This window comes from Lynx canadensis, chromosome C2, assembly GCF_007474595.2.
Source record: "Lynx canadensis isolate LIC74 chromosome C2, mLynCan4.pri.v2, whole genome shotgun sequence".
Classification (NCBI taxonomy): Eukaryota; Metazoa; Chordata; class Mammalia; order Carnivora; family Felidae; genus Lynx; species Lynx canadensis.
The window spans coordinates 36,966,594-36,979,480 of NC_044311.2; the positions used below are offsets into that span (position 1 = coordinate 36,966,594).

At 36.1% G+C, this 12,887-nt stretch overlaps 1 protein-coding gene across 3 annotated transcripts in view; it reads left to right on the forward strand.

Moving 5' to 3' along the window:
• RASA2 (RAS p21 protein activator 2) overlaps positions 1 to 12,887 on the forward strand; it is a 122,885-nt gene that overhangs the window by 92,094 nt on the left and 17,904 nt on the right. For 2 of the 3 annotated variants that reach the window (XM_030329831.1, XM_030329829.1), the window contains exons 16-19: positions 514 to 597; positions 1,229 to 1,306; positions 4,926 to 4,999; positions 5,538 to 5,647. In XM_030329831.1, coding sequence (XP_030185691.1) covers positions 514 to 597; positions 1,229 to 1,306; positions 4,926 to 4,999; positions 5,538 to 5,647 — 346 coding nt within the window. The remainder of the gene's footprint in view (positions 1 to 513; positions 598 to 1,228; positions 1,307 to 4,925; positions 5,000 to 5,537; positions 5,648 to 12,887) is intronic. The other variant, XM_030329830.1, reaches the window with a different exon arrangement.

Sequence of the window (12,887 nt, forward strand, 5' to 3'; positions counted from 1 at the left end):
TTTAATTAATTTTACTTATATTTACTTTTTTCTGGTAGACAGGCTAAAAAATAGCTTGGATAACAGATCCAAGTAGTTACCCTCTGCTAAGATCCTACATGAACCAGGTGACTTCTCATTTCCTAAGTTTAGTTAGGTCGTTGCTTCCATGATGAAAATAATTGATTGTAGAAGCTATATCTCTTATTGAGTAGGATTAGAAGGTGGGTGGAGTACAAAAAATTTGGAAACTGTCATTTTAAGTTCCAATGTAGAAAATGTAGACCTGCTTGACCTTTCAAGAGTGAGTACAATTTGTTAGGTAATCCAACCTGCCATGTTGTGCAAAGCAACATATATACTACTGGTGAGTTGTGCCCATCATAAGCTAGATTTTTACTACATTAGTGATTTGAATCAACATTTTTGAATCACTGTTTTAAAGCAACATAGCCTATTCACTCTATTCTACCTTTTACACAAATCCTGTTTCCTAAAAACTTAACAGTTTTGTGTCTCTTTTACATTCTTTAGGATGCACAGACAATTAGAACATTAACTCTCATCTCAAAAACCATTCAAACATTGGGAAGCTGGGGAAGTCTGTCCAAAAGCAAGGTAAGTCTTTACATCTTCTGCTTTGTGGTCACACTTCTGTTGTTGCTTTTTTTTTTTTTTTTCAAGTTTGAGAGAGAGAGAGAGAGAGTGCAAGCACATGCATGAGCAGTTGGAGAGGCGGAGGGAGGGAGGGGGTGAGAGAGAGACAGACAGACAGACAGACACTCTTAAGCAGGCTCCACACCTGGGATCATGACCTGAGCTGAAATCAAGAATCAGATGCTTAACCGACTAAGCCACCCAGGCGCCCCTGTATTCACACTTTTAAATGTTATACCTTATCCCTCTCTCTCACTCATTCCCTTCCAAATTAAAATACGCATACACAGATGCAGTAGCTGTCTTTTAGATAGCTGCTGTGTCTTAGTCATCTGTTAAAGAAGTTTCATTTAAACTAATATATCTAAGTGGAGGAGAGAGTCTAGTGAACAAATGTAAGAACACTCTATTGATCTCTTAGTGCCATATCATCTAATAGCTATTGAAAGAAATCCCCCTCCAAGTCCTATAACTCTCTTGAAATACATGATTGATTCCTTTTAGGCCTTAATCCTCAGCTTAAAAATACAGTTCATTATATTCTTAGTTCTCTACTTAACATATATGAATTCTGTGTGTTTTTTTTTCCTAGTCAAGTTTCAAAGAGACATTCATGTGTGAATTTTTCAAAATGTTTCAAGAAGAACGATATATTATAGCAGTTAAAAAGGTATGATTGTTTTACTCTGAGAATAGTAACATTTCTTATCATAATAGCATCGGGGAAATAGCATTTCATATTATTCCTAGAAGTTAACCCTCAGTTTAAAAAAATAATGTTTAAATTGTACATCAAATGTAGAAAAGCTATCTTTTTCTTCCTTTCTTCTCCCGTAAAAAACTATGGGATTTTTAGCTATGGAAATACCTAAATGTTTAACAACAGCTGCTATTGCCAGTGTCTTAGTAACACAAATTACAAATAGCTAGATTTAGTGTTTCTTACCAGCAGCACTATCAACAATTGGGTCAGATAATTCTTGATTATGAGGGGCTGTCTTGTGCCTCTGTAGGCTGTTTAGCAGTATCCTTGGCCTGTACCGATTAGATGCTGGTAGGATGCTTTTAGATTTGACAGTCAAAAATGTCTGTAAACATTGCCAAAGTTCTGTGAAGGACAAAATTGCTTCTGATTGAGAACCTCTGATCTAGGGATAAAGGCTTAGTATGATGCTTGATGTATAGTAAAAAAATACATGAATTATCAACCATTTTATAAAATATAGTAGGCTTATGGTAGTAACTTAAGGCAAGTTACTGTAAATTAAAATGTACAGAAGACTACAGTATTTAATATCCTAACGTGAGGTTTATAACATACAAAAATTGCTGTACTTAGAAACTGAGAATGTTTTGAAAGGATCTGTAATTCCTTGAGTCTTTTTTTTTTTTTTTTAAGCTTATTGATTTATTTTGGTGGTTGGGCAGAGAGAGAGGGAGAGAGAGAATCCCAAGCAGGCTTTGCACTGTCAACACAGAGCCCAACATGGGGCTTGAACTCACAAACCGTGAGATTATGACCTGAGTCAAAATTGAGTCAGATGCTTAACCAACTGAGCCACCCAGGCACCCAGATTTCTTGAGTCTTGAGTTCTAAATCATTCTAAATAAAATGTAGCATTATTGTAAAACCCTAAAATTTGTAAAGTTATTTTGAAGTAATCTAAACTTGGCTTGAAGGAAGTACTGTATTTTATTTATCACAATTTTGATTTAATGAATCAAAATTAGGCCAAATTTTAAAGATGTCACTCAATTTCTATAGCATGATTGATTCACAGTTGACTGCCAGGAGTATATTTTGATGAAGTGTATGTTTGCACTTTTTTGTGTGTGTGCTTAGAATTCTTATAGGGAGTCAGTAGATGAAAATGATGATTTTTTAAAAAATAAAACCAGTTGGAATTTTTCATCTAGAATTGTGCAAGTTCAATCAAAGTCTTTTTAAGCAATCACTGAAGGCTTTTGAGGAGAAAGCCTTTCAAAAGAATAGGCAGAGGAAAAACTGCCCTTTTATTTGTAGGACATTGTTGAAACATCTGTGGGACAGCGTAGGCAGACTTTTGTTGGCAAGATTATGATATACTGTCTTTTGTTTTAGGGTTGTTTTCCCACTTTTTTGACCTAGGTTATGGTAGCAGCTGATTTTTTTTTTCCCTGATAAAATCAGAATGTGTTGAGTTGATAATGTCAGTGGAGAAAGTAGTTAAGGGTCCCAGGAGTTTAGCCTGTTCCTGATCTGTCTGTCCTGTGTCACCCACTCACATTCTCCTGGACTATCACCATAATACATTTCCTATGTCAGATTTGGTTCTAGACTCCTAAACCAGCATAGGATATTTTGCCCTAATCTAAGTTTTCTTTATTATTTACTTACTAAGTCTGGATATATGCATTGCTAGAAATTGTAGAAGCCTCTGAAGCCCAGTTTCTCATTTTGTATTGGTGTACTATTCCCACAGAGTTTAGCAAGGGTAACCTGGATAGTTCTATAAACAGAGTGACCATATAATTTAGTGTGCAAACCTCGACACTTTAAAGAGTGAAAATGAACACTGTGGATAATGTTGGGATCACAGCTGTAGACAGGGATGGCCCTGAGCAAATACCTATATTCACCCTGCCTGTAGTCCATCTTAATTATTGTGTTTTCTTTCACTTGATATAATTGTATTTACCTCATAGCTCCATATAAATATAACAAATACTAGATGTAATAATTGTCATAAGTAAATAATAAGTATTTTTCAAGTAAATAGATCAGTGCCTTCAGGCAAATACTGAGAAATGAAATATTTAAGTAAGTCTGTGACCCTCCGTTAGTGAACAGTCCCTCTTTGAGAACTGGAGATAGGATAGGACACTTCTTTAGTTCCCTTGTGTACTTGTTCTGTATCACCACATATAATGCAAAAGAAACTGTTCTTGTTCCTTTACTTACCAAGATTTCCTTCTTACATGCTAGAAGTAAACATTAGAAAAAATTGTAAGTGTGGCTTCTGGTGGGCAGTCTATAGCCAGTCTTAAGAAAATATGACTGCCCACAATTCTACTTTAGATTAGGCATTTGTACCTCAGTGTTATCCCTATTGGAATGTAAGTTTTGTTTTGTTTTGTTTTGTTTTGTTTTGTTTTGTTTTGTTTTGTTTTTTTGTCCCATGTGAGACAACGTAGAAAAATATAAAGGAAAAAGCAAGGACTAAACAAGTAGGTAGTTCATTTATGGGGCAAGATAGGATTCCTCTCTAAGAACAAGGATTGTTCCTTGAAATACTAATTTCTTTTTTCCATGAAGAGACAGCCGCATGCCAGGAAGCTCTTGACCAGTCAGGGTAGCATATTCATGAAGCTAACTGCTCTTCACAGGGGTGGCCTGCCATTGCTAGAGATGGGTACTCCAATGTTCTTGAGCCACCATGTTCTCACATTCCCCCTAGGAAGTTTATAAATGGAGATTAGATTTCCAGGTTATTCCAGAGAACCCAGTTACACTTCAGTCATAATTATGGAGTACTATCTCTCCAGGCTAAAGTCAGTTATATGTAATAGAAGTTAGCAAAGTCTTTTCTATAAAAGAGTAAATATTCTTCTCTGCTTTTATTTTTGTTTTTGTTTTTCCAGCCCTTTAAAAATATAAAAACTGTTCTTAACTCATAGGCCTTACAAAAACAGGCTGCAGGTTGAATGTGGCCCACTGAACCATAATTTGGTTATCCCTGACTTAAAATATAGGTTCACGATCCTATATCTAAAATCTTTGGGACCAGAAATATTTCAGAATTTTAAAAGATAATAGGTATATACTGTGTATTATATTACACCCTAGTGTGGCCCGGGGTAGCACCCCATAATCAAACATACTATATAGTACAGTGTGTGAATATTCACACTAAGTAGGATAAATACAGACTATTAATAGCCTTTGCTAGTTCAAGTTAAGTTGTACCCTCAAATGAGTTTTCTGTAAATCAAAAATAAAACAAAAACAACTCTTTTTATTCACAGCTTTATAGATTTCAGAGTCATAGTTTAGGGATCATAGATTGAGCTATTTTTACAGAGAAATGTATTCTGAGTTTTAAGTAACTTGAGAATAAACTTTTTAAAATATGTAGCCAATGTGTAACTTAGGATTTCCTGTACAATTAAATATGTGTTTTGTTTTAGAAGTTATAATTATATGTATTCCTCAGTAAAGAACTTTACAATATTATTAGTGATATTTAAGACAACTGAATTTTTGATGTATGTTATCACAAAGTATAATTTTTGCCCATTTCCCTGTTTAGTTCTTGGATGAAATTTCATCAACTGAAACTAAAGAGTCCAGTGGTACGAGTGAGCCTGTGCACCTGAAAGAAGGGTAATTTAATGAATTTAGAGATTAAAGTCATGTGTCAGTATAGACGTTACGTAAGTACAAAAAGCAGGAGTCTGGAAGTGAGGAAATCCGGGTTTTGTTCCATCTTAGAACTGCCTAAGTAACATCCATCAGGTAAGTTACGGTAGCATATGAACCTCATGCCAAATGGGCATGATTCCTTGTCCATACATTCCTCGAGTAGTTTTTCAAATAGAATGAAATTACAGGTATTAGAGTAGTACTTTGAAAACTTCAGTCTTGAAGTAGTGTTATCATCGGAAGTTAAAGGGAAACTTCAGGTAAGTTTGGCCCTTTTAGGTCTGAATAGCACAGTTATAAATATGAAATTAGTTAAAAACTTTATTCCCTTAGCATGGCCAAAATAAATGCAAAAGTTATGGATGACAAAGACATTTTTGTATATGTAATACAATCTTACTCAGCCTTTCATGTCATTTAAAATCAAAGAACAATTCTTTGTTTTGGATGAACTACTTTAATATTTGTAGCTAAATTTTTACATCTGTTGTTTTGGCAGTGAGATGTATAAAAGAGCTCAGGGAAGAACTCGGATTGGGAAAAAGAATTTCAAGAAACGGTGGTTCTGCTTAACAAGCAGAGAGCTCACCTACCACAAACAGCCAGGTAGTTGTGTTTATGCTTTATTGTGGGGTCTTTTCCTGGTCCTCGGTGAAGATTTCTTTTTTGCTTAATGTAACTCCAGTGAACCTTTTCACTTTATTACTGTAGTTGATAGTTTCTCGCAGTGATGCACACACACTAACGATATAGTAAATATTTGACAAATGACACCATGTAAATTCCATTTTTTTCCTCACATATGCTCTGTTGTCTAAAAAAAAAAAAAAAAATCCCTGGTAAATCCCAGGATTCATCTAGAACTTGGAAATTTCTTTAACTCTCAGAGCCAAATTGGTAAGAATCAATACTTAATAAATGAGAGTATTTCAGTGGTTTGCTGGATAACATCAGCCAGAGTTTTTCCACAGTCACACCACAGATTGTGATTCCTGTACAGTTACCACATTCATTCTAGTCTTTTGGCCAAGCTAACTTCAAAATGGAAATTTTAGTGACTGACTTCCTGAGAAAGCACAAATGGGCTATTTGGATAAAGAAATCCTTCTCTGAGGGATTCAGAGAAGCAAAGTTTGTCCGTCAGTGGACTGACACAGTGCTTAAAACCTCCACCTTTTAAGTTCATTCCCTTGGAGTCAAACATGATCCACAGAAGGCCATTAGCTCCTGCTGGTATCATAGCAAGAAGAACTTAATATCTAAATCGTGGACCATATTCCATAAACCCATTTATTCAAGGTGATCAGGATACAAAGAAATTTACTTAACCAAAAAGGCCAGTTAAAGGAAGAATCATTTTAAAACAGACAAAAATGTGCATACATATCTTAAATATTTACATATTTGTTTGCCAGATCTTCTGGTAGAGAACCAAGATCTTTTCTTTGAATATGGATCTATAGATTGGATTTCCCTTTGTCTTTATTTTGCAAATATACCTATAATGTATCAGTTTTCTGGTTGATTTCTCCAAAGTTTTCCCAAATTTAAATACTTGAAAAGTAATCCAAGTACAGAATTTTATTAGATTTCATGATAGTCACCCCTAATCTTTTACATGTGTCTCACCCCCATGTAAATCAGCTTTGCTTATACAGGTGTGGGTCTCCTTTTTTGGTGTTTTTCAAAGCACTCACCTGATTTTCAAATAAACAATAAACCTCTTAGTAAGGGGCACTTATTTTGTCACTTTACATATATTTAAGTAAATTATAATTAGAACATGGAAAAATGGCTTAAACAAGTTTGAAAACAAACCCAACAGGGTTGGCAAACAAAACAGCCTAACCAGTGGAAACATAGAGTACAGGCTTAATAGATAGTAACCTAGCAACCACAAGCATTCAGCATCCCATGAGCATCATTTGTTAATGTTTCACAAGGGCATGGAGAGTCTCTGTTAATCCATTAGCTCTGTTAGGTAAAGATCTGTTTAGAGAGCTTCCGCTATAAATTCTGAAATGGTAAAACAAACAACAGCCATAGGATACTTTCAAGAGAATGTAGATTCAGTTAAGTAGAATGGTTCTGTGGAGATTCTTAAAGAGTAAAGTGATAAGAAAACTTGTTTCATAATTCCTTATTATGGCTCAACCAGAATGACTACATATGACTAATTGTATTAGTAAGGTAGAAGAAACCAAAGGCATTTTTATTTGTCACCCACATAATTTGTTATGGCATATCAATAGTCAGTCATAATTTGTTATGGCATAAAGAGCAACACGTTATATCCTTAGCCTTGCAGACCATTTTTTAAGCTAAATATGTTTTGAATGTTTTAGAAGTTACAGCTTATGTTGAATACGAAGTAAATGTTCTCACGTACATAGCAGCTTTGTAAAAAATAGCTGTCATAATAAGCTAATTATGTTAGTACATTGAAATAAAATTTAAGGTAAGTTAGTTGTTCTCCATGAATAAATTAGCTATTTTTTCCTCATTTAAAGTATTTTCTAATCTAAACTAGTATTCTAAAGTCTTTTTTGGGTTTAGCCCTTTAAGAATCCAGTGATAGCTTTGGCCTCTTTCCTCCAGAAAAATACACATACAAACTGGACATAGAATTTTGCATATAATTTCAATGAGTCTGTAGATCCAGAGTTCATCTACGGTTCTTAAGAACCTCTGCTCTAGCTAGTGATCCTATGAGGACAAAATTCTATAGAATGATTAGGCTGCCGTAGGTATAAAATAGACACATAGAAATTACATTGTTTTCAGGCCCTAAGAAATTTAACCTATTGGAATGACTTTGGAGGAATAAGTTCTCTTACATGAAGTTTAAAGATTATTTACCAAAGCGTACAGTTTTAAGCATCCATGCTTTTTGTTTTAACTATTTTGATGGATTTTTCCAAAATGTATTACATGCTTCCCTGCCTTCTAAAAAAGAATTCATTGAACGTAAGTGAACATTTTCTAGATGAGTTGCGGCTGCCATTGATAATATTAATTATTATGTAGTGCTTTGATTTAGTGATGTTTTCAGGGCCGCTTATGAGTGTGTGCAGCTGTTTACTCCCCAGCTAAAATGCCTTGGACTGCTGTGCTTTTTTGTGTTCCTGTGTTTGCTTTATATGGTTTTTCTCTATCCCTTTTATATTTAGGCTGTTACCTTAAATCTCTTGTGCTGTCAGTGAACCATAACGTAACATCACACTCCCACCTCCATCACTCAGCTCCATTTTTTACTACACATATACTTTGAGAAAACAGGTACTGTGTTTGTTAAAATTATGCTTAAAATTAAAAGGCTTTGATGGAAGACTTCAGGACTTTGCTCTCTGAAGAAAATGCATGGGCTTTGGATTTCTCTGGTTGTTCAGCAAATGTTTTGCTTACCTTTCTATTTCTTTGCTGTTTCTGGATAGCCAAGACTGCTAGTTTTACTTGTTATATGACTTTAGTGTGTGAAAGAATGCCTCCCAAATTTTCTGTAATATGGACACTAGTATTCTGAATCAAATATTTCTGCCACTTAGAATCAAACAGTAGTCTTTTCCCAATTTACTGGAAAAGGAATGAATAGAATTTTCTCGATTTTAAGGGTTTTTCCTAAGTAAGTTACTAAGTTTTTGATGCCTGTTTACATAAATGCTAACAAGAGATAGTATACAACTTATCTTCATTACAACTAGATTAATGAGACTGTATGACACTCAGCAATCAGTCATGATTATATTGACAGTTTTTTATGCACGTGTGCTTGTGATCTGGTTTTATATGCTATGTTGCAGTATAGTCATCTTCTATAAGTAGAAGTTTTTCTAGCTGTATTCTGAAATCAAATGAGTTCTTGACCTTCCGGTCTCTTCCTTTTTCATCCAGCCATTCAGCTGCGCTTCACCAGACTGGCTGCTGCAGTTGCTTTAACTTGTGCTCTTTTACCTTCGTGCTTTTGCATGTGCTCTTCCTAGAAGTTCCCATCTTTCCTTCTTTACCTGTGTGATTTGTTGTCTTTTAAGCCTCAGATCCAGTATGTGCTCTTTATGGAAGTCATTTATAAGCTTCTAGGCACTTCAGTTGAGCTTTTCCCTTATTGTGCTTTTTTAATCCCCTTAGGAGTAACACCTGTCACACTGTGTGGTCCTTACTTTTGTCTGTCTCTTCCTCTAGTCTTTAAGAGCCTCTGTCGGGGGACCACATTTTTACTACCTTCATTAATACATGGAGTAAATGTTTTTAATAAATGGTGTTCTTCGAAGAATGCCATGTCTTACCATCTGAATTACGTTAAGAACCACTGCTCTTGGTTTCTAAATTTCCACCAAGAATACTAATAATAGATTATTAGCAAATTCATCTCTGAAATTCCATCTTGTGTTCTCCAAACTTGATTAGATATTGTCCACTCTTGGAGACCTGATATACACAGATACATACAGCCTACACAACTTCCATGTGATATCAAATGTTCCAGTTCATATATCATCTATCTAGATGGTGGTTTTTTTTTTTTAATGTGTATTTATTTTTGAGAGAGTGAGTGGGGGAGGTGCAGAAAGAGAGGGAGGCAGAGAATTCAAAGCAGGGTTCGTTCTAACAGCAGAGAGCCTGATGCAGGGCTCAAACTCACGAACCACAAGATCATGACCTGAGCCAAAGTCAGACGCTTAACCAACTGAACCACCCAGGCGCCCATACGTGGTGTTTTAAACATAAATCTCAATAATACATTTAGGTTGACTTGGTTTTCACCTGTTCATATTTTTACACTCAGGGTTCTGCAGTATTTTTTCTTTGATAGCTAATGAACACTTCATTGTTGCAGTCATATATTCATTCAATAAATATTTTATTGAGTGCCTACTGTGTGCCAGATCCTTGGCTCTGGAGAAAACAGTAGTGAATAAAGCATACCATAATGTTTGCCCTTATGGATTTTCATAGCTTAAAAGTGATAAATAAAAAAAATATGTATTATATTGGATGATTATAAATGAGATAGACAGAAATGAAGCAGGTAAAGAGAATAGAGGATGATAGGCTTATGAGGAGAGTTGCAGTATTAAAAAGTCTAGCCAGTGAGGGCTTCGCTAAGAAAATGACATTTTGAGCAAAGACTTAAAGATGATAAGAGAGTAAGTCAGGTGGAAATCTGGGTTAATAGTGATGTGTAGTTAGCAGCAGCCAGTACAGAGGCCCTGAAACAGGAGCATGCCTAGAGTATTCAAGAGATAAGAGAAAGCTCTTCTGGTTAGTGGGGAAAGAAAACATAAAGGGGTAATCATAGGAACTTAGAACAAAGAGGTCATGGAGAAGCTAGATATGTTAGGGCTTTGTGAGCCATTCTAAAACTTTTACTTTGATTCAAAGATGGAAAGGCATTAGAGAGCTTGAAGGAGAGGAATTACATTATTAGACTTATGTTTTGTTTTTTTTTTTTTTTTCAACGTTTATTTATTTTTGGGACAGAGAGAGACAGAGCATGAACGGGGGAGGGGCAGAGAGAGAGGGAGACACAGAATCGGAAACAGGCTCCAGGCTCCAAGCCATCAGCCCAGAGCCTGACGCGGGGCTCGAACTCACGGACCGCGAGATCGTGACCTGGCTGAAGTCGGATGCTTAACCGACTGCGCCACCCAGGCGCCCCTAGACTTATGTTTTAATAGGAGTAATCATTATGCCATATGGAGAACAGAATGAAAGGGGAAGGAGACTAGTTAAGAGGCTAGGGGGCAACTCAGTGGCTCAGTCAGTTAAGCATCCAACTCTTGATTTTGGCTCAGGTCATGATCTCATGCTTTGTTATATCATGTCTCATGTCAGGCTCTGTGCTGACAGTGCGGAGCCTGCTTGGGATTGTCTTTCCTCTCTTTCTTTGCCCCTCCCTTACTCACACTCTTTCTCTCTCTCAAAAATAAGTAAACATTAAAAAAAAAAAAGGGTATTGCAGTAATTCAGGGGAACAGAGATAATGGCTTGGACCAGTTGGTAGCAATGGAGGTGATAAAAATGGATCACATTCTGGATCTTTTTGAATGATAGTACTCAGATGTTTTGCTAAAGAATGAGTTATCAAGAGTGAGAGAAAGGCAAGTCAAGGATAACTCCAAGGATTTGGGCTTGTACAACTGCACTGATGAAGTTGCCTTTTTAGAAAATAGACACATGAGTTCTCAATAGTGAAGAAACTTGTACAGCCATACCTTGGAGATATTGTGGGTTTGGTTCTAGACCACAACAATAAAGCTAGTTCACAATTAAGTGAGTCAAATGAGTTTTTTTGGCTTCCCATTGTGTGTAAATGTTATCTTTACACTCTACTGTGGTCTATTAAGTGTGCAATAGCATTATTTCTAAACAATGTACATACCTTAATTTAAAAATACTTCATTGCTTTATCCATTTATCAGTTGATGGGCATTTAGGCTCTTTCCATAATTTGGCTATTGTTGAAAGCACTGCTACAAACATTGGGGTACATATGCCTCTAGGAATCAGCACTCCTGTATCCTTCAGATAAATTCCTCATAGTGCTATTATATATACAATGGAATATTACTTGACAGTGAGAAAGAATGAAATCCTGCCATTTGCAGCAATGTGGATGGAACTGGAGGGTATTATGCTAAGTGAAATAAGTCAGTCAGAGAAAGACAGCGTATGTTATCACTCATATGTGGAACTTGAGAGACTTAACAGAAGACCATGGGAGAAGGAAAGGGGAAAAAATAGTTACAGAGAGGGAGGGAGGCAAACCATTAGAGACTCTTAAATACAGAAACAAGCTGAAGGTTGATGAGGAAGTGTGGAGGAGAGGGGAAAATGGGTGATGGGCATTGAGGAGGGCACTTGTTGGGATGAGCACTGGGTATTGTATGTAAGCGATAAATCACAGGAATCTACCCCCCCCAAACCAAGAGCACACTGTATATACTATATGTCAGCCAACTTGACAGTAACTTAGATAGATAGATAGATAAAGAAAGAAAGAAAGAAAGAAAGAAAGAAAGAGAAAGAAAGAAAGAAAAAAGAAAGAATTACCTCATTGCTAAGAATGAAATCTTGGATTTGCAACAATGTGGATGGAGCCTGGGTTTATTATGCTAAACAAAATAAGTCAGAGAAAGACAAGTACCATATGATTTCACTCATATATGGAATTTAGGAAACAAAACAGATGAACATCTGGGAAGGGGGTTAAAAAAGAGAGAGAGGGGAGCAAACCATAAGAGATTCTTAATATAAAGAACAAACTGAGGGTTGATGGAGGGAGGTGGGTGGGGTATGGGCTGAATGGGTGATGTATATTAAGGAGGACACCAGTTGTGTTTAGCACTGGGTGTTACATGTAAGTGATGAATCACTAAATTCTACTCCTGAAACCAATATCACACTGTATGTTAACCAACTAGAATTTTCAAATTTGGAAGAAAAAAGTTAAAAATAAAATTGACCAAAAAAGTTTTCATTGCTAGAAAATGCTAACAATCTTCTGAGCTTTCAGCCAGTCGTAATCTTTTTGCTGGTAGAGGATCTTGCCTCAGTGTTTGGCTGCTGACTTGATCAGGGTTAAAGTTGCTGAAGGCTGGGGTGGCTGTGGCAGTTTCGTAAAATAAGACAACTATGAAGTTTACCACATTACTTGACTCTTCATGAATGATTTCTCTGTTGCATGTGATGCTGTTTGATAGCACTTTGCCCACAGTAGAACTTCTTTCAAAATTGGAGTCAGCCTTCTCAAACTCTGCCTCTGCTTTATCAATTAAGGTTTATGTAATATTCTAAATCCTTTGTTGTCATTTCAGCAGTCTTCATGGCATCTTCACAGGAATAGATTCCA